The sequence below is a fragment of the Zootermopsis nevadensis genome, unplaced genomic scaffold, assembly GCF_977971745.1.
Source record: "Zootermopsis nevadensis isolate Lab colony 2312 unplaced genomic scaffold, Znev_1.0 Znev_ptg000027l, whole genome shotgun sequence".
Classification (NCBI taxonomy): domain Eukaryota; kingdom Metazoa; phylum Arthropoda; class Insecta; order Blattodea; family Termopsidae; genus Zootermopsis; species Zootermopsis nevadensis.
The window spans coordinates 6,420,975-6,442,834 of record NW_028259159.1 but is presented as its reverse complement, the minus strand read 5'-3'; the positions used below and the strand labels follow the sequence as shown (position 1 = coordinate 6,442,834).

General features: G+C 41.1%; 2 protein-coding genes across 3 annotated transcripts in view; one reads left to right on the top strand and one right to left on the bottom strand.

The window, feature by feature from the left end:
- Nucleotides 1–13,197, bottom strand: part of mew (multiple edematous wings) — a 46,819-nt gene extending 33,622 nt beyond the window's left edge. For both annotated transcript variants that reach the window (XM_022084390.2, XM_022084391.2), the window contains exon 1: nt 12,851–13,197. In XM_022084390.2, the coding sequence (XP_021940082.2) occupies nt 12,851–13,038 (188 nt within the window). In that variant the 5' untranslated portion in view covers nt 13,039–13,197. The remainder of the gene's footprint in view (nt 1–12,850) is intronic.
- Nucleotides 13,198–13,495: 298 nt separating this feature from the next.
- Ubr3 (Ubr3 ubiquitin ligase) overlaps nt 13,496–21,860 on the top strand; it is a 51,302-nt gene continuing 42,937 nt past the window's right edge. Inside the window, exons 1-9 of the mRNA XM_022084445.2 lie at nt 13,496–14,130; nt 16,023–16,236; nt 16,935–17,063; nt 17,146–17,417; nt 17,895–18,028; nt 18,407–18,635; nt 19,300–19,479; nt 20,323–20,549; nt 21,497–21,652. Of these exons, the coding sequence (XP_021940137.2) occupies nt 13,905–14,130; nt 16,023–16,236; nt 16,935–17,063; nt 17,146–17,417; nt 17,895–18,028; nt 18,407–18,635; nt 19,300–19,479; nt 20,323–20,549; nt 21,497–21,652 (1,767 nt within the window). The 5' untranslated portion in view covers nt 13,496–13,904. The remainder of the gene's footprint in view (nt 14,131–16,022; nt 16,237–16,934; nt 17,064–17,145; nt 17,418–17,894; nt 18,029–18,406; nt 18,636–19,299; nt 19,480–20,322; nt 20,550–21,496; nt 21,653–21,860) is intronic.

Sequence of the window (21,860 nt, the reverse complement as noted above, 5' to 3'; positions counted from 1 at the left end):
CTTACAAACAAATCTCTACACTTTTGATCTGTAATGTCAAAATTATTTAAATAAATGTGTCCCGCCAGCTATCAGTTTATTTTTAAACAACAGAATTAATGACACGTTACTATGGGAACGTACTGACAGAAGAATGTTCTTTAAATAAAAATGAGCGTGTATCCGGGAGCGAAGTCGATCTCCGTTACTACACGACCGGAAGCCATCACAGAAAGACTTCGGGATTAGTAGCGTACTACAAAAAAATGGTGAGACAAATGCTAGATGATGAATAACCAACTGACAGCAAAAGGGGTCGGGCCCCCAGACCGGCCCAACACCACACATCTCGCGTTTCTGTCCCGCTATGAAAAAAAAAAACTGAAACATCTCACATTAAGAGGGTTTTGGGGAAAATGAACTCGCTGTATTATGCTAACTGCAGGGCGGAGTTAACAGTCTCTCAGTACGACTAGAAATGAACCGCCTTTATGGGCCACGAATATTAATTCCTGGGCTTAAAAGAACTCTCCATTATCCCTTCCAGAGATAAAACAATTAACACTCTATTTATTAAACCCCCCGTTTTAATATCACCCTCCCATCTATGTCTAGGTCTAGCGAATGGTCTCATTCTCTTAAGTTTTCCGAATAAATTGTATTTATTTACTTGTGGTTTATTTAACGACGATAAACAGGAACTCAGAATGTCATTAATGAATAATAAGTTCGAGAGAAGGTGGGGGAAAGCGGTCGTGGTAATATTCCGACATTTGTCTGAGCGGACTGACGAAAACCACGATCGAGAAAACCCACAATTCGAACGCTCATCGCCGTGGAAACCTTAAATCTCATACAACTTATAAAAACTCTTGTATTCTGAGGTACATTCTGTCTAGATAGGACGGCTGGAGATTTGTTTAGGGGGTTTCTGCACTTACGAGAGAGAGAAGAAGATATTACATTTCTTGCATTGCGAGGGCACACACAATAAAATTACAGGTACAGGAAACAACAGATGCTTCTTTCCAATCACGAAACGTATTTGCATACAGGGAGGGAACCTTTCCCACAATAAATGTCCCTTCGAGGAGGCGCGGCGCAATAACGTCGGGGAGGACGGGGCTTTCCGGAAAAAAAAAAATGTAGAAGCAGACAATAGGGACACTACACAGAACGGGATTTATTCATCTGATCAAGAAACGCCCTTCTGTTATGGAAACAAACATACCTGCATCACCAAAAGCTTGGACCCCAGCTAGTCAGTCGAGTCCATGCTCCCACTCTCATGTCTCTACGATAAATTTTAATATTATCCTCCCATCTACACTTAGGTATCACAGGCGGCGTCTTCCCCGTGCGTTTGGCATCTCCCCAATGTGGGTTACATGCCCCCTTCCCCCCCCGCCCCAACCATTTCATCACCTTAATATCAGGTGAAGTGTACAAAGTATGAAGCCATTATAGAAGGCGCATTATGTAATTTTCTAATTCCTGCTGTTTCTAAATTCTTAGGTCTAAATGTTACCCTCAGCAATGTCGTCGCACGCCCCACCCTGGGTTGTAGCGCCGGGTAGTCTGTTGGATGTTTACCGACGTTTCAGAGGCTCTTACTGCCTCCATCAAGAGGGCGATGACTGATCGTAGCTTACACTGTCAGAAACAGCATTCGAACGATTCAACTTCGTGGTTACAGGAGGTCCTTAAACGAACTGAGGTACTGGCATTAACCCCGTGGATTTCGTGTCGCCTGTGTGCCACGGGAACAGGTTTCCTACCGATTCACGTCTCAAAAAGAAAATGCTGGCTCGTCTATAAAACCTGTTTTCAATTAGCAGTCAGCTATCTGAATCTCTACACCCATAGCAGATGCTCTGCTGTAAAGACGAACTGATATAATCAAATGTCCCGACGCCTCAAGATGGCTGTCTTCTGGGTCGTTGCGCTGTGCTGCCTGGTATGACGATCGCCCTGATGGTGGAAGCAGCGTGTACCTCCGCAATTTCAAATTCTGGCCACACTGCACGACGCAGCGTTCCAGAAGACATTTTGAAGTACAATTTCGGCTTTATGGGATAATTCGAGGATAAATTTCAACATTTAAAGCAGCTCATCGCCCAAAGCCGATGTTGTACTTCAAACTCAAGCCGCGAAGAGCTAAGTACAAGAACAGACTAAGGAGCGTCTTACTCTCAGTGGAGAGAAGAAGGCGATGACAGCATCTGAACCGAAACCAGACGATGAAACAAAGGACTGAAGAAACTGAGCTATCGTGATAGCGTTAATATTGTTAGTATGATCGGACCAAGATACAGCATGCTCGCTGTGAAGTCATTTGTGCAAATATCAAGACACACGGACAGACTACTTCTGAACCAAATGCGTCAGTGGCAGAAGGATTAAGAGTTGGCCTTCCAGATATACCTTGCAAGAATGTAATAAACTCTACGTGGCTCCTTTCAGACAACGTTGTATTGATGATTCTCACAGTTTTCCTCAGTACCATAAGCAAATTCCGGAATGATACTTTACACTAGGCCATGACTGCCTCATTCCACATCTTTCAAATTCATTATTCGATACAGAACATTGAGATACTGGAATTGTCTTTAAGGCTTTGACCGGGATGTTCTTTTGTTAAATCTTATGTGGTACCGCCTGATTCGACTTCTAATGGTTAAGTGAAGTGTTTTCTTCGCGGTACGGTCTGGATTCGTAAATAATATTCAGACGAGCTTCGGCTTCAAAGGGTTAACCAGCTGATTTTCGTAATGGTGAGGTGTAGTGTTTTCTTCGCGGTACGGACTGAATTCATAAATAATATTCAGACGATCTTCGGCTTCAAAGGGTTAAATAAACCACGCAGAAGTACGTAGAAAAGGGCAATATTACGATAATTCCAGTGTACAATGGCTTGTAGTCAGTTAGGAAAGATGTGTAAGACTGTCTGTAATCTCTTCGGGTTTACAGACGCCGTAGTGGCGTTCATCCAGTGATTTATTCAGAAGAGACCCTTGAAATTGTCCGGAATTCGCTTCCTTCCACAATAAAGGGCCTCTTTGTCCTCAGCTGCCTGTACAGTATGCTTCTGAAAGTCATTCCCTACAGGTTGTCCCCAAAATATTGTCTCTTCATAAAGGCGAAATATGCCCAGAGCTTAATTAAGCATCGTTATGATGAAGTTGGGGAATAACTACATCCGTTAACCTCAGGACTACATGCAAATGAGTGGTTAGCTTTACCCCCAGGGACACAGCCAACCTGGTACTCATTAACCCTCTAAAGCGTAGTGGTAGTTCTTTTGTACCACCAACATCAACAGTCAATAACTCTTCATTTTGTATTTGTGGGTTCCATATGATTCTCACTGTAAACTTTAATTATTTCTTTAAACAGCATTAACCAGGTGATCTTTGTAAAGGTTAAGTGTTGTTTTCGTTGCGTTACGGACTGAATACTTGAATATTATTTAGACGGGCGTCGGCTTCAGAGGGTTAAGAAATTTCGTAGGCTCCAGAGCCGGTCTAGACATGAAGAAATCACACTCCACTAGCCCTACCCGTATAATAGTGAAGTTAATGTCCGAATAACATGGCTGGAATGTTAAACACTTTATCTGCTTAGTTAGATCCCGCTGCAGCGAGTGGAATTCTGCAGTCTTTAACTACTCTTTAAGAAAATATTCCGCACAGAACTCACCACTGTTAGAGAAAGAATGTTAAAGTCATGCGGAGGGATGTGGAAATACGCGCCAAGTCGACAGTTCCCTACGTCATCATCAGGTAAAGTTACACAAAACTTACAATTTAATCAGGGATTATGTAACAAAATTTGAGGCCCCGAAGCTCGTCTAAATGATATTTAGGAATTCAGTCCGTACCGCAAAGAAAACACTTCACCATACGCTCCGTACACAAAATGCGCAGTTGCTGATTGTTAAAGCAGGCGGTACAAATAGATCCCATTATATTTTAATGGGGTAATTGAACAAATTACACAGCGTCCAAAAGACAGAGGAAGATACGAATTTTGATAAAAACCGATCGTGGCATTCACTATAAGTGACGGTGGGAAATTATTTTACATACAAAGATGAGGCGGTCTCTAAATGCATTATGTTCGCATAAAAGAGTCAACCGTGGTATATTTCAATAAACAATAATTCCAGACAGATTGGGAATATCAGGGAAAAACTCGGGTTGCCGGTTCCCAGACCCAGATTCGAATCGGGTACCTCCCAAATTTTATTATTTATTTAGTGTTCTGTCTGATGACAGGTCCATATGAACAGGATCCTTCCATCCTTTTCTCGGACTGGGACCTGTTCATATACGTTCTTGGCAGATGATCCAGAAGTGGTTTGCCATTGCCTTCTTCTGTGTGTGAATGGAGTAATTGTTGGGATGCCACGGAGGAAAACTCCGTGTTGCCTAGACCACGGCCTTGCCCAACACAAGTTATAAATTCGGGCACCGCCGGGAATCGAACCCGAGACCCCAGGATTACAAGGCCAGCGTTCTAACCGCTAGACCACAAGACAAGTATATAAACATAAAGTGTCACCGCTTGACGATCATCGTAGATGGTGACATGCGAAAGGTTACCTGTACTCACGTATGAATTTGAGACAGACTTAACAGTCCAGTAGCGCATACCTCAGGATGGGTGAAGGTCAGTTCATCGGATAGGACGCGAGGCTCTTCTGATCGTGGAACAAGGACAACGGCCATGCATCCAGTGAGTGGGAGTTCAGTAGGCTATGCAGATAATATCTACTAGAATTATACCACTCACGTGCGTGTGTAGGAGTGGCTAGATATAGCAGTTTCTGACCCACAACTGATTCACGGTGCCACAAAGGTTTGCAGGAAGAACTCATGATTCTGAGGGTATGAGGACGTACGTTTTACAGTCTGCCCTCGCAGAGAACAAGTAAAACCGGAATAATTGTACAAATTCATTCACAGAAAGGTTGATACCAGCAACTTCTTGCATGACACTTTGTGCCGAAATCATAATACAGTCCGTCTGCTGATAAAGTTGAACGAAACTCTCACTTCCAGGCTATCAGCTACAAACGTATGACTCGCCGCCAAGCTCATCAAGGTATTCCCGATACGAGTGATGAAATGCTACACGAAAATGACAAAAACCACTTGCCTTAATTTTATCAGTACCTGCCGGAAGCCGGGAAGTGACATTTGCGTTCAACTTTATCAGCAAACGGGACTGTAGAATTATATGGGATAGCTAACTGTTGGCAGGATGGCCGGGTTTCCAATCCCCGCAGAGGCAAGGATCTTAATTTCCGCAAATGCTCCAGAACCCGTCCTGCCTCACATTCAATGAGTACAAGAGCTCCTTTTCCGGAGACAAATCGGCCGGGACATGACGAAAATCCATCTACAGAAGACGTCAATACAATTATATCAAATCTAAAACTTCTTGACGATGGTGAAGAGTCAATTGAATAAAAATTTTCTTGGATATTATCCATCGTCTAGTAAATATAAAACGTAAAACGACGTTTCGGAGATGGGACTCTATCTCCGTCTTCAGGTTCCTACACAGTTGGGCCCACTAGATAGAGCTAATCCCTATCTCCGGAGAGTCCCATCTCCGAAACGTCGTTTTACGTTTTATATTTACTAGACGATGGATAATATCCAAGAAAATTTTTATTCAATTGTCAATACAATTACCTCCACACCTCTTTCAGTTTCCATAGCATGAAGAATTAATTGCGATTTATAGCAAAGTAGTAAGTATTATACTAGATGTGCCATTTCCGCAGGTATAAGGCCCTCTAAGGGATACAGACAATACGTGACGCCACGCGAGGCATAGTCTCAAGTATGGCCGACGTTGAGACTCCTCCATAGTACCTGGGCCTTTGAAGTGCACAATAGGCCAGGTACTGTACAATGGCACGCGTTGCCAAACAACCAGTGTTAGGTAGGGTGCATTTCAGGTTTTAGAAGCCACGGGTAAAAGATGGTTGTCTTCTCGGATGTTGGGCCTTGTAGTCAGGTAGACAATTACCGACGTTTCAGACACTAGCTGCCTCCGTTATCAGGGTCTAACCTCATACCGATGAGTCTCAACTTCCTGATAATGGAGAGTACCTCCGAAACGTCTGTCATTGTCTGCCAGACTATACAGCAATTTACTGACCAAATGCTTGAGTGTCAGATTCTGAGGGAAGCTGTAGTACCACTGAGACGCAGATCATTGTCAAGTTCCTCGTTGGGCTCGTATAAAATGTCGGTTTCCTAATATCCGATGAATTATTTCATGACCTTTGGAACCGAGATACACCAAAAAGTACATATTTCTGTTATCAATATTTATTCTTTTCCGTGGGTGTGCAGCATAAACACTCTTTCCGTTCGAAAGCTGTCTGGTGTCAGTACAGTGCACGAAACTCTTCGTTATTTGACCTAAGGGAAAATGTCTATGCGTCCAGCGAATTTCCTCCGAAAGGGTGGCGTATTTAAGGCTTTGACCGGGATGTTCTTTTGTTAAATCTTATGTGGTACCGCCTGATTCGACTTGTAATGGTTAAGTGAAGTGTTTTCTTCGCGGTACGGGCTGAATTCATAAATAATATTCAGACGATCTTCGGCTTCAAAGGGTTAACCAGCTGATTTTCGTAATGGTGAGGTGTAGTGTTTTCTTCGCGGTACGGACTGAATTCATAAATAATATTCAGACGATCTTCGGCTTCAAAGGGTTAAACAGCAACGCCGTCCATTGCCGAGGCTAATAATCAGCAGATTTTCACCTGCACCCCTCCTTCGTGGCGTGATAGTATACTGCGTTCCAGCGTTTTTGGCCGCTGAACTTTGTGAATTGGAACCTCGGAGCGAGTCACTTACCAGAAGATTCCTGGAAGGGATGGCAGCAGGCCGCGTACAGTACACTCCAAATAATATATCACCACGTTATGTAACACAGGAAAGTCGACTTCACTACACTACACATCACTAGAAAATTAACACTGCAGAGAGTATTAGATAATTTTATCTTCTTCACAACTCTTCCGTCCTCTTCTAATTCTTCCACTCCTCACAGACCATCGCTTTCTGACATCACTCGGTTAATCACTCCATTATCTTCAATTATAATGCGTTCAATAGGGTCTTTGATTATTCCTTCTTGCTCATAATAAATTTGTTTTGGTTTTTCATTCCTCTTGCCCAATTTCTTCGAATCTCTGGCGACAAAGATGCTCGACGTCCTCAATTTTAAATGCTGTGTTCTTGCTTGCAACCCATTGTTTTACAAGTGTCCAAATATGTTCAATGGGGTTTAAATCGGGATGGTACGGCGGAAGTCTCAGCACAGTACATTCTTTGTCTGCTAAAATGTGATCAGTCACGTAATATTTGTGCTTTGACTTATTTAATTTGATTAAATCGTACAGTTGAGCTTTCAACATGTCACAAAATGGGATGTTTATTTCCAATAGCCAGGCTTTCATTTCGTCCTTCTTTGTTTAAGACGTCGGTGGTTTTTCTGTCTGAGTTTGTGATACGAGGCGTTAATTATGACCAGAAGTGAGATTGCAACAAACATGTGGTATGTTGTTAACACATCGCAGTCACAAGGAAACAATTATGAGGCTTCTACACTGACTGTACTGATCGACGGGAACTCCTTCCTTCCTTCACTGAGTGGTCCGCATACTCGGCACTCCCTACAAGGTCAGCGGCCATAATCGGTGGATCCATTTCTAGATACAGGGAAAACTACGTGTACCCCATGCTAAATCGTTCTAATGGTCTGGAGTTATTTGGAGCAGAACGGAAAACGCACGTTCTGCCGGAAACGATAGCGTCCTATTAAAGGTACTATTGTCCACAATTCGTCTGGCACATCGTAACGATGTTCATGTACAACACACAACCATACCTCGAGCGGGATTAAAACCCGCGGTCACCGTGTTACAGCTTCCCAGACGACCACTGTAACCACCAACCTAACAGCAAAACAGTTTACAGCATTCCAAAGCCGTCGACACACCCAAAAGCCTGTTTACCGAGCACATTATGTTAGATCTCCAAAGTCTTAGACCAGCTGGCACGCCGATGTGCGACGCGGTTACCACCGACTGCCCAACAAAGTTAACTTCACTTCAGCTCAAAGTCAATGACCGGAGGACGCCATCAGCGGCTCAGTCACCGAAATTACATTTAACGACCACGTTCATGATCACCCGGTCTCTAAGCCAACAGCGTACAGACACGTCCTCAGCGAAGTTGCGTGCATAACAGGCCTTGGTGTTAAATGACTGCAAACACACAGCAGTCAGTGCCGATACAGACGATCACACCAGAGAAAGTACTTCCATGGATGTATTTCAGACAAATCTTTGTCTGGATTTGAACACCGGAAATGATATCATAAACCGGGGGGGGGGGGGGGGTCATGGGTTCGCATGGTAGTCAATTTGTGGCAGTAACTGCCCTTAGAGCCACAAGTGCTGTTTCAAAACGTCACTTTCATCCTTGCAAGAGTGAACTGTCGTAGACGATCACTAATTCGTGTTCTCCTTGCCAAGGGGCTTTCTGGAGACAAAATTCATCGGCAAATTTAGGCTGTGTACGGCGCCAATGCCGTGTATTTTCCAGGGCGTCAGGGTCTGGTGAATGACGTTCTTCCCCACTGATTCACATCAGATCTACCAATCGGAACTGTGTACTTAAAAAAGTGCGCAGTTAAATACAAAAAACACATTCGACAGAAATAAAACCTGGTGGGCGTTGTTAAGCGTTGGTACTGTTTCAATCACAAAACTGCTCTTGAACACTTGGTCGATGTGATGTGCACGCCCTCATGCTTATCGGAGAAACAAATACTTGATTCACAGTGGATAGGGAGGCTGTGACGTCAGAATAAACCCCAGAGATCATCGCTCCCAGTAGCAAAGGCTGCCAAAGTCTCGAGAATTGGGCAAAACTATAAATACCTGACGAAATTACCCAGTGGAAGAGCGACCAATCTCACTGTAGACACGTAGACGAAAGAAATTCTTTCTTTCGTCTACGTGAATGGACTCTGAGGACCACAGCATGAAGGCGTGTGGTGGCGCGGAGGAAAAGCTCCGGTCTCTTTCATCCAGTGTTAAGGAAGCCACGTGTCAATTGAAGACAATGCGAAACATATCAATAAGAGATTGACCTTTAGGCTTCAAATACCAGTGTGGGTGATTACTCTTCAGACAATAGCAGGTGGTACACTGAGTATCCGTGGGGCGGTCACCCCCATGCAATCCCACGTGTCTGAATTTATGATGGCAGCAGATGTGCCAGTCCTTCTTTAAGGCCCATCAATGTCTCCCACATCCTCAGAGCGACGGAGAACGAAACAAGAAAAACTTTTTTTTAAACACTTTTCGCAGCCTCTAATGCATTTACAAAGCTTTTGGTTTGTAAATCTGGAGCTTTCGGATATTCTCGCTTTACGTCTCTGTCGAGACTATTCCAAATGAATGAATAACTTAAACTAGGTCACAAACAGGAATCGCCTGATTGTATTAGAACTGGCGGACACAACGTAAACGACCCACAAGAAAAGTGGAACAGCTTCGTTACTAACAAAGTTGCTTAGCTAAGTGTTAATCGGATTCAGAAAACGAATTGGTCTCTGCGGTGCACAGGCTATTCACTGCTGTAGATTCTATGAGTGATTCAAATCATCTTGAATTTCAAATACAGTTCCGTAACCATCGAGAATCGAAATCATTCTCATTTTAATTAGGAATTACGTCAGGAATAAGATCCTGAATAAATGTCACTAAGTCAGTCGACACTCTGTATAGCAATAATGAGAAAATATAAAGTCAGAAGAAGTTTTAGTACGAATATAATGCTAAGGATATCGTTAAACTAGAAATGAAAGGTTTCTGGAGCTGCAGGGTGGAATGAAGAGTTCTGCTCAAGACTGAACAGGTCAGAGAACCTACTTCTTGAAGCAGAAGAACGAAAGGATTATCCCCTGATCTGCATCGGTGAGAAATTTGGTCTCGGACTCGATAGTCCGATGTGCTTTGTATTCATTTTACGTCAACAAAACGTTGCGCCCGAATGCACAAGGACAAAGGCGCTCTACAAGAGAAATAAACCACTTTACCCCGTCAGGGAAATGATGGACGACGCCAAACCACTGAGAGCCTCCAACCATAAAGCATCCAGTAAGAGTTGAAAAATTATACTAGTACCTACAGATGGCTGACAATTGGGATGTTGGGCCTTGTAGTCTGATAGATTATTTTCCTACGTTTCGGGAGAGCTTACTGTTTCCGTCATCAGGGTGAACTATGGTGGGCAGAAAGCACATCTGAAATGTCGGTACATATGCACCAGACTTCACAGCACAACACCACCCGGAGGAACTAAAATCTCATTAAATGGAATTCCTGTAGAGCTCAGTCTGTAAATTGGTAGGCTACAAGCTGGACGTCCAGGGTTAGATTCCTGGTAGAAGCAGGATCATTTATCTCTGTCGCCATGCGCAGACTGGCTCCAACAGAATGGGTACCAATGACCAAGGTAATTACTCACCTCAGTCAAACTCCAATATTAAGAATATGTGGAGCTAACATGCTCAAAAACAAAAAATTCAAGACTAGAATAAAACTTTAAAACATTTTAAAATCAGCTGCTACATCTGAATTCTTTGTATTATTTATATAAATAGTTGGCAGGTGCGTTTAATAATCAGGAACAGGTCCTGCTGTTATGTTCTATAGGCATTCCCTATTGAACCTACATAAACAGATGAATAATTGTCATCAAAGGTAAGTCTGGCAACTACATAAATTATGGAAATTTGACAGATAACAAATTATAACTGGATCAACACCAAAATGTAAACAGCATTAGAAACTCTGGTTAGCTACAAGCCACGGTGGTCTAGCGGTTAGAACGCTGGCCTTGTAATCCTGGGGTCTCGGGTTCGATTCCCGGCGGTGCCCGAATTTATAACTTGTGTTGGGCAAGGCCGTGGTCTAGGCAACACGGAGTTTTCCTCCGTGGCATCCCAACAATTACTCCATTCACACACAGAAGAAGGCAATGGCAAACCACTTCTGGATCATCTGCCAAGAACGTATATGAACAGGTCCCAGTCCGTGAAAAGGATGGAAGGATCCTGTTCATATGGACCTGTCGTCAGACAGAACACTTAATAATAATAATAATAGTTGGGCAAGGCCGTGGTCTAGGCATCCCCGGTTTCTCCGTGGCATCCCAACAATTACTCCATTCACACACAGAAGAAGGCAATGGCAAACCACTTCTGGATCATCTGCCAAGAACGTATATGAACAGGTCCCAGTCCGAGAAAAGGATGGAAGGATCCTGTTCATATGGACTTGTCGTCAGACAGAACACTAAATAATAATAATAATCATAGCTACAGGCCACAAAACTGAAGACAACATGACATTTGAACCATTATTTTACAACATATTAAGAGCAACTTTATGAAAACTCAACAGGACATATAAAATTAGACTGTCATCATGCAAAACACATGGTAGAATTTCCAAACACATGCATCAACTGCATTTCTGATGCCAACATCCCTCAAAACCTCTAAACTACTATCAGCATTTCTGAACATGTAGTAACTCAGAGCAGCTCGAAGTAATTCCACACAACTCCTAAGCGACTTTCAACAGCACTTAATTGAAACCTAACCTAACCATACACAGAACTACTGAAAATGAAAGCCCAGGCAGTCTCTAATACGGAGATGAACACTCAGCCGATTGAGACACCGCTGATCGCTGATGGTATGTAGTACGAAAAGCTCTAATACAGAGTGCGGCTGAGGGAACTCATGTTTTCGAATGACTAGTACTCGGCAAGGGGGGGATTTCCGCCCCTTGCTAGTAGACAGCTTAGATGATGCAGTTTCAATAGCCATGGCACCGTGGACCCGCGAGCATCGGGTGTTTGTCGTTGAAAATTATATCAAAATTTGTGAATCCGTAATTGCCGTTCAGCGCCTTTTCGGTAAACAGTTCAATGTGGAGCGCCGTGGAAACATCCTTGATCGTAACACGATACTCAGGAGGGTTGATGCGTTTAGGACAACAGGGTCTGTGATGAAGAGGAAACCACCTGGCCTTCCCGCGTCTGTGCGTACCCCTGAAAACGTTGAGAGTGAGATTGGCAGTGCTCAATAATTTCCTGCTTCCAGAACTACGCAGACGAAGGGTCAGTAAGTTGCAAATGTGGTTCCAACAGGATAGAGCGAGAGCATCGATGCAGGTGGTCTGTGGCATGTTTCCCCAACACGTCATCTCCCGTTTCGGTGATATCCCTTGGCCGCCTCGCTCCCCTGACCTGTCAGTATTTGACTATTTTTTTGTGGGGTTACCTCAAATCAAAGGCCTGCAGAAACAAACCACGCAACATCCAGGACCCGAAAGATTCCATTCGCCAGGACATCGCTACTGTGGGGTAAAAAATGTTGGGAAGAGCAATGCAGAATTTCGAGGAGAGGCTGCAAGAGTGCGTTCAGAAGGAAAGGCGTCACTTGACGGACGTAATTTTTCTGAAGTAATTCAAAAATGTTCAACAAAAACTGCATTGTAAAACCTTTCTTTCTGTGTAATTAAATTTTTTTTAACTTGAAAATCAACTGAGTTATTGTTATTTGAAAAACATGTGTTTCCTCTGCCGCACTCCATATAACATAAGTGCACTAAAGTCTACCTCTCCCTAGTCCACAAATCGTATATATTCTGACTGTACATTTTAAAGAAAACACGGACATCGCCCCAACTTTGCTAGTAATTATACTGAAGACTGTTAAAAAAAAACGCCAAGCTGACGGATTCTTCTGCGTATTCACTTACCAATTATCATCTATTTCGTTGGTTATTTCATTAACTGTCTGATGCTGGGCAATTGAATATCCAAAATAAGAACCACGGATGTCACCAATCTTGATAACAGGTAGACGCGATTCGAGGTTAAATGTCAACACACAATTAAAATTGAATTGCAGTAAGGACACGAACAACATAACCAAGCACGACTCCATTTTTGTAATATTGAACTATCTTAATAGCTTTCCACTAAAACTCTAGCGTATATAAATCGTGCAATATCAATTATGATGAACAAAACCGAACATTCCTGCAACCAAACTGCAAAATACCACCGCCCCAACAACAACCTACTGCCGACTGACCCAGACTGACCTGTCCTTTACATATGGATAGTTCTGTCAGTAGAACCAACATTATAGGAGTGACGAAATTTCCCATATTGTTGAATATCCCTACATGTGTCACAATGACACAGATATAAAGTTTAACAAAATATTTGATGTATTTGAAATCAACTAGCACGTATCTTATGTATTGCATAATTAGAATATCAGTGAAGTAAAAGATCTAAATTTCAAAACATATTGTATAATTTCTCTACACATAAGCATCTGACCGCGCATATAATCACTAAACTTTCTGAAGGAAGCCAATTTCACTGCCGCATTTCGCTGTTTAATTGTTTTCTTTACAGTGCCATCTTTTCAGGTTTTAGTTCATTAGTCCTTGATCAGTGAGGTTGTCGATTAAAGAATGGTGCAATCTTCGATATTTTTGTAAAATTTAAACAATCATTGAACATGACGTGATATTGAATAAACATGAACTTTTTCGTCATGCTGCGAAGACATTATCTCGTAAATTGTTGTCAAAATTGGTACGGCATTGACGACGTCAGGGGTTAATTTGCAGTTGATGCCATCGACCGTCTGTTGGTTTCATTTAACCTTGTCTACTTCGCAAGACGTAAGTCGGGTTTCTGACCTGTCACATTAGGCGGGATAAGCGTTGAGTTTTCTCATGACTGAAATTACCAAAAATTACACATTTCAAGTGAATAGTCAATCTAACAGGAACCATGGCGTCTAATTCTATTGCTGTCCATGTGTTGATGAAGAAGGGTAAGCGTGGTGCAGCTGCATATGTGCACGCAGGTTGCGCAAATTCAGCATCACCACAACATCTTTGTGAATTATTGGACGTGTTGCTAAATCCAGAGAAAACTATTGATGAGTGGGAAACCATTGATTGGGTCAAATGGTTGATGGCTGGTGGACGAACACCAGATGAATTTTCTAGTATAGGTAAGTTGCTCTTTATGAACTCTTATCATGCCTTAAAAGTATATGAGCACAATGATGCATTTCTGTACTTCAAGCACCAATGCACTTTGATGTTTTAGTTGTGGAGTTAGGTTTATTTATTTGCACAGTGTATTAATTTCCCAGTTGTCATATTCTTAGGATACTATCATTGCAGCTGTTTTGAATATATAGTATAAACCATAATAAATTAAATGCAATGTAGTTATGTATCTTACTATATCTCTTGTCAGGTATTTCTGTAACCACATTAATTTAAACCCATAATATAGCTTAATGTATTGCTCCTAGAATTTGAAGATTTCTGGATTCCCAAACTTGGAGTTTACCTGTATTCTTGATCCACAGCTGCTTATCATCCCATATTGGCTAATTTATCTACTGTTTAATTATACTCTTTTAGCTGTAGTGAATGGAATGAAATTGAGTGCTACCTCAGCTAAGCATTGACTGAAAGGAGAAACAACCTCTGCCTCATTTATCATACTAGCTTGATTGAGGTTCTTATGGTTTTCCTTAGAATGCATTCAAATGTGTGGCCTGTACCTCCCCACATCCTTCTAAACTCACCATTTTTTCCTGAAATTTCTAGTTTGGTGGTACATAGCCTGTACAGTTACATAACATTGTAAAGTAACTGATCATAACAGAAAAGTATCTGGATTTCTGGCTAAAACCAGTTACAAATGAGGCACAGTAGTACTGAACGGTCTATTATGAATTTGTAGTTAAGTCTCTTTCATAGAGAGTTTAAAGGGCAGTACTTTCCAGTTTTCTGTTGTGTGTTAGTTGCGTTTTTCGTGAAATGGATGTTCTGTAGCTTCTGGGAAGTGTGCTGTGGAATATTGACATCACAGTAATGGTTATGCTCAAGATGTTCATTGCGTTCTTGTGGATTGTGATGCCATGTTATCTTGTAGGTGATTGCCAATTTTTTTTAAGCAACGTCTTGCCACCATCTTTAGGTTTGAAGATACCCAAAATGGGTACCTCTATAATACATGTCTTAGCGTATTGCCAGTACACCAACCTGATTGATTGTAGTGTTCATGACCTATTTCAAAATATAAAAAAACTGAGGAAAACCATGAAAACCCCACTCAAGATAGCCAGTCCTTAAATAGGGATGAAACAGAGTACTGAACCTCCCAGATATATGTCAGATGCTGTGCTAATGTGGTTAGTGTAATATTTTGACACAGCAGTCTTTCAAGGAGGGAAATGAAGTGTGGTTGCTTGGCACGGATGAGAAAATGTTATTTGTTTTAATGCATTATGTCATTTATCAGAATTACTAAGTGAAACCAGAAGAAATGCCTGTGACTGAACTGGCCTTGATATTTGATATGTGAATCTGAATTTGTGGTATGCTACATCTGAATCAAGAGGTTCTTAGCTTTATTTATTGTTATGAAACAATCCAATTTAATAATATTTAAAAATATGTTTATATCCAATAAGAACTGTGTTGTTTCATAACAGTTGGGCAATGATCCTATCTGTACACAAGTTAGAATTGGTAATTTAACTCAAAATGTTTATGTAGTTTTAGAAGTATTATTCTTGAAATGTAACGTTGTGGGCTACTGACTGATTGGCCACTGAAGGTGACCCCTTGGGGTCGAAACTCGTTTCGAACAAACAACTTGGACAAATTTCCTGCCCAATACAGTATTTTTGTGTCTAAGTTTTCAAGGTAACTAGAAGATAGCACTCATGAACTGAAAATTTGCAGGCAATAACAGAGGTAATGTGCCTGGATTGTTATGCTTTGTGTACATTTCCTATCTTCTTTGATTAATCTTTTAGTGTGAGCTGTTAATATTCTTAGGAAATGTTTGTTTTAGCTGTTTTTAACATTCCACTACAATTAGTTCGTAGGTATGACAATGCTACAACTTGTGGGCTAGTGTGGACAGCTAATTTTGTGGCATATCGATGTCGTACGTGTGGCATCTCCCCTTGCATGTCTCTCTGTGCTGAGTGTTTCCAGAAAGGGAACCATGATGGGCACGACTTTAATATGTTCCGAAGTCAGGCAGGGGGTGCTTGTGACTGTGGAGACACATCTGTCATGAAAGAGACTGGGTAAGTTTTGTTACATAACATAATATTTTATGTCGGTGTTGGTCACCTGAGTTGTAATACCATATGGACTTGTAGGTAGGTACCAGAATTTTAGAGGAATGTACCATCTCCATCTGCAGGGCAGAGTGTTCCTCCAAAAATGTTGGTTTTTGGTATATACGAAAAACCCATGTCGTATTACAACCCAGAAGACCAACATCAACAGCTTCAGTATCATTACAACTTGAAATCTCATGATGTATTACATTTTTAATTTGTGAAATGTTGGGATAAAATTGCATGCTGTCAGTCTTAGCATATTCATAAATCCAATAGTTTCAGACAGGTTTCATTATGTGTTGAAGCTGAAATAATTCATAACCCATAAGAACACCATTGTCATCTTCATGACCTTGAGAACCTCTTGGACATGGATTTGTAGGGAACACAACTTGATAGTTGTCACCACCTCTTGGTTTGTGTTGTTTCGGTTTGTCTGTTGTCTGAAGTCATTTTTATTTTTTAAGACAGTTTCTTTTATTCATGTATTTTTACTGTGTGCATGGTCATAATTTGGCAAATGTTGCTCTACTTTACGTAGTAGAAGAGTCTCAGGCAGATAAGACAGTACAATTGCATCTTTCTCTCTTTATAAGTGTCGCTGCCGGCGTACAGAGAATAGATCTTAATCTACAGCCATTTTATACTGATGATTTCAGATTTTGTGATCGTCACGGACCTAAATCTCAGGTGAACAAACCATCAGCGCCCAGTGATTTGATGTGTGTGGCTGAGGCAGTGATGCCTCGCATCATACTGCGGCTCATTCAGCACCTCAGAGAGCACAGGTACTGGCATATTCCATCATTTCATGTGATCTGTGATACTGCAATCAGGAATTTTATTTTCTACGTTCTCATATTGTTGCAGTAAACCCGGTGCACCTGATTCATATCTGATAGCCATCCAGGATGCAGACTCATTTCTGACGATGCTTCATGACTTCAGCGCAATGGGTGCTGCCATGAGGCAAGTGATGACTGGTGCACTTACCAACCCTCAAATCTACAAGAATCTCACAGACTGCAGCTTGGAAAGTGCCAGTTCTTCAGAATATCATGCCTATATGGTCGAGAGCAAACATATTTATGGAGAAGCCATCAAATCTCTTCCAAATCCTGAACCACCAGATGAGTACAAATGTTCGTCCTACAGCTTTTTGTTTCATTGTACATGATTCATTGCCATTTGCTGGACCCTATGAAGAGAAATTTTTTTAAAATTTAAATAAACTTCATTAAATTTTAGTTATACACGGAGAGATGTTTGTACCTAAATTGTTCTGGATAAGACATAAGTGCTCCGCCCATTTTTTACTGAACCAAAGTGTGGAGATGGATGTCTTAGCACCGTGTAGTTTCTTAGATATTGGCCAACATGTCAGAAGTTCTTACTGCCTCCACCATCAGGGTGCTGTGTCACAGAAGACATCCATTTTTGTACTCATTGCCATGAGAATCCCAAGTCTTACTGGGCTGAAGCTTATTTATTAATTCAAAAGTAGTTATTGGTGGAGGAATGGAATGTGTTAATGTATGCAATGTTTTCATTCTTGTTGTTCAGTTTTTAAAATATTTGTGAAAGAGGATGAATGGTTACATTACCACATCTTGTTTTAGACTGCCCATCCCTCCAGGAACATCTGGTACATCGAACGTTCCTTGAAGAACTGGTGTTCTGGACTGTAAAATTTGAATTTCCACAGAAAGTTGTTTGTCTGTTGCTCAACATGTTACCAGACCCTGATTATAAGGTTGGCATTTTGCATGTTATTTCTTTGCATTCCGTTGAGGTAAAGACTGTTGTGAAGATTAATAGTTTAACTTTCCAAAATACACTGCATTTTTCATTGTCTCCTGGGAATTAAATCAGCAATTTTACATACAAACCCTCACAGAAGGATAGCAGTAGTGACAAGCGTCGTCGTATGTTTTTCAATGTGTTTGTCATCAGCTGCTTCACTTAATTCACTTTTTTTTGCACTGGCTCTTTAAAGTTGTGAGTAGTAATCAAATAAGAAACAAAGAAGAAGGTTAGTATGTTTTGTACTGGACCACGATAGTCTTTTAGCCAAGTGAAATGTCGTCACGTAGAATAATTTTTTTTTAAATTCGACAAATTCTTATTACAGGAAGCTTTAACACAAGCGTTCGTTCTGCACTACAGTCGAATTTCAATGATGTTGGAACGCTCAACCGATCCCGATACACTTTCCAACAGAGTGGTTCATGTTAGTGTTCAATTGTTCAGCAACGAGAGCCTAGCGTTCAGGATGGCCGAACATTTAAACTTGCTTCATGTTATGGTGATAAGCCTCAAGTACATGATGAGCAAGATTCTTCTCCAGAACACCCTGCATGGTATGTACATTATTTCATTTTGAAATTTATATCACTCTGAGTGTGTTGTTATGAAACAGAAATGCACGGATATTCGTCAGTGTGCAGGTACAGACAGATTAAGTTGGTTTATTGAATCATTGATTTTTAAAATATGCATATTTTTTTTTTTGCCCATAGTCCTTGTGAAAATTAGGGCCCTAGTCATATCATTGCCCTGTTCCGTCAGCTCCAATTTTGCTGCTTTTCCATTCTGTCAGATTCTAAATATGTGGGATCTTGATGCTGCATTGGTGCTGGAAACTGACGATAATTACTCGGGCTTTAAGCAGTTATTTCTAATGTCAACCAAGAGATGGCACAACCTCACTATTACTGAACAATGCAGAACATTTTTATGAAGCATAACAGGCATTTTGAGTCAATTTCCGTGATTTCTGTGTATGGCTCAGATTATGTTAAGGTGTTGCCAAATTTGAAAATAAACAATATAGTTCTGACCGAACCAGAACTGACCAAGTTCATAAATTAACAGGGTCCAATTAGTGACGTTTTACTGCGCTATACAAAGAAAGAAACACCAGAATGAGGCCGAACGACATACTGACAATAGAACGTACAAGATACAGTGGAACTAGTCCTGGTATTTGAGTCTGTTTTGCAGTGTGCTGTTCTGATGTTACAGATCCTGACAAGAATTTCCACTTTGTGGTAGACTGCGCACTTAATGTGATGAGAGAGCACTGTTATTGGCCTCTGGTTTCTGATCTGAACAATGTGCTGTCACACCGTCCAGTTGCGGTCAAGTTCATGAGTGATGACAACTTGCTGGAGATGTGGTTTGCGTTCCTGTCGATGTTTCAAGGTGAGAACGCGTCACACAGTATCTCCTTTGTTTTCATTTGATACAGAAGTACAGAAGCTTGTTACTGTCGAGTATTGTATCCTTTGTCTGTAATATGCTGTATCAGAGTAAAACCTTGTATTTATATTCCTGTCATGTCCATTTTACCATTATTTACACAGTAATTTCTCTGTTCTATTAATTTGTAAGCCATTTCAATGGTTTTAATTTTTGCAAAATGCATGTCACTTAATTTGAATTTATTTTGATTTCTTATCGTTTTGTGTGTATGTCTGATTGGTCAGCATTTCCTTTTGACCGTAGGCTATGCTGATACTTTTGATGTCATCTTGCAATCATTATTTTAGCATCTGATTTTTTAGTTTTTCCAAATTAGCTATCAGCACTGAAATTTTTTAGATGAATTTGCATGTTGAGAATACAAATGGAAAGAGAAACGATATCCTCAGAAGAAACCCTCATCATATCACAGGATATTGACAGACTGTTTGGAAACTCATATCTTGTTGGCGAAACAAGCAGATCAAGGCATAAAATTATTTTTGAAGTCGTAGATACAGTGCTTATTCTGTATGAATCTATTGTAGTGTCTAACAGACAACTTTAACTTGTGAGATTTGATTTTTACATGATACTGCATAATTTTGGTTAATGAGAATTATATACTGTAAAAAAATTTAATACATTGCATAGTAATTCACCTGTGCTATATGCTAGGCATTCCAATTGAGGGTTAAAGTGAAGGTAAGTGCTAACCTTATGATTTTTGCTTTTTCTGCAATTTATGCCATGTTTTATTAGTCCTCAGAAAATATTAAATGAGGGGTTCTGCTGCACTTACAGGTATGAATGTGAACCTCCGAGAAACATCTCAGCACGTCGAATTTGAGCCCAACACTTACTATGCAGCATTCTCAGCTGAACTTGAGGCAAGTGCATACCCCATGTGGGCCTTACTGTCACATCTGTCAGACTCCAGCACAGTGGAACTAACTCGACGGGTTCTCAACAGCTGTCAGATCGCATTGCAGGACTGGCTGGATGCCATCCATTTCACTCACCCACATATGGTAAGAAACTTCATCTCATTTCTGGTGATACAGTCAGTCTAGTGTTTGGTAACATTAATTAAATCTTCTGTGACTTCTTCTTCTCTGGCTCTCCGGTCCGTATTCGGTCCATGGCCTCCTCAATTCTCCTCTTCTATTCGGTCCTCTGTTACGTCCGTCTGTCCAAGGCTTTGATCGAGGTTTCGAAACGTCTTCCTTTTTACGGTGCAAGGTTGTTAGCCTTGCGACCAACCCCCAACCTGGAGGACCAGGGTACCTGTCTTAGTCTGACCTCTCCCCCTCGATCAATATGGCTAGGGAGGCCCTACCAGTAGCTATGCTACCGCCAGCATAGCTCTTGGGGTCACTGAGGTACTCAAGCCCTACCACCACGACACCATTAAGTGGGGTCTTCTGTGACTTCCTGTTCTAAATATTCATACTCTGTTTTGTGTGACAGTGGGCTTATCATCCTTTTTGCCACGATCAATTGCTGTCAGTGCGATATCAACAAAGAACAGTATCGGCAATGCGCAAAAGAGGAATCTGATCGAAGCAGTGATTAGTTGTTTCTTGCTAACACTAATGACCATTCTCATTCTCATTTGATTAACTTGTTTTACAAAAGAATTACTTTAAAAAATATGCAGTCTGCGAGTTCAGCTGTCGGAATAAATTTTAACATTTTGTATATTGTTTATAGTATCTAGTATGTTGGCAAACTCATTCACCTTCTCAGTTGCTGGCACATTTGCAAAAATTAACCTATTAATATGCAGTTCTTGAAATAGACAAAAATAAATAATGTAGTGACTAATTTACTCAAAATAAGGTTATGGATGTTTCATGATAGAAAAGATAATATGAATGCAATAGGACCATTATTTAATATGGATTTGAATAATAGAGCAAGTAGGCTGTGTCATTGAATATTCAGTCTGATGAATGCATTTGTTTCTTGTCCACAGAATGATAGCAATCAAGTGTCCTTTCATCTACCGTTGCATCGATATTTGTCAGTATTCATGTGTCAGGCCATCAAACACCAGGGTCTGTCTCTGAAGGATGTGCTGCCACCAAGGGACGTGTTAATGCTCATCATGATGCACCCCCTTCGTGTTCAGGTAGGACCAACGGCATGTTTGTCCTATATGCCTGTCTAGAATTATACTGTAGCGTCATTGCTGATGAAGTAGGATTCATGAGCCCTTTGTATCTTTGTCAACCCTTAAGCCTTCTGACCTTCCTGACTAATTCTGTGTGTGGCAAATTCGGTGGTGAGCTGACGTATTCCAGGTGTCCATGTCTCGGCTAGGTAAAAGACCATTAGAC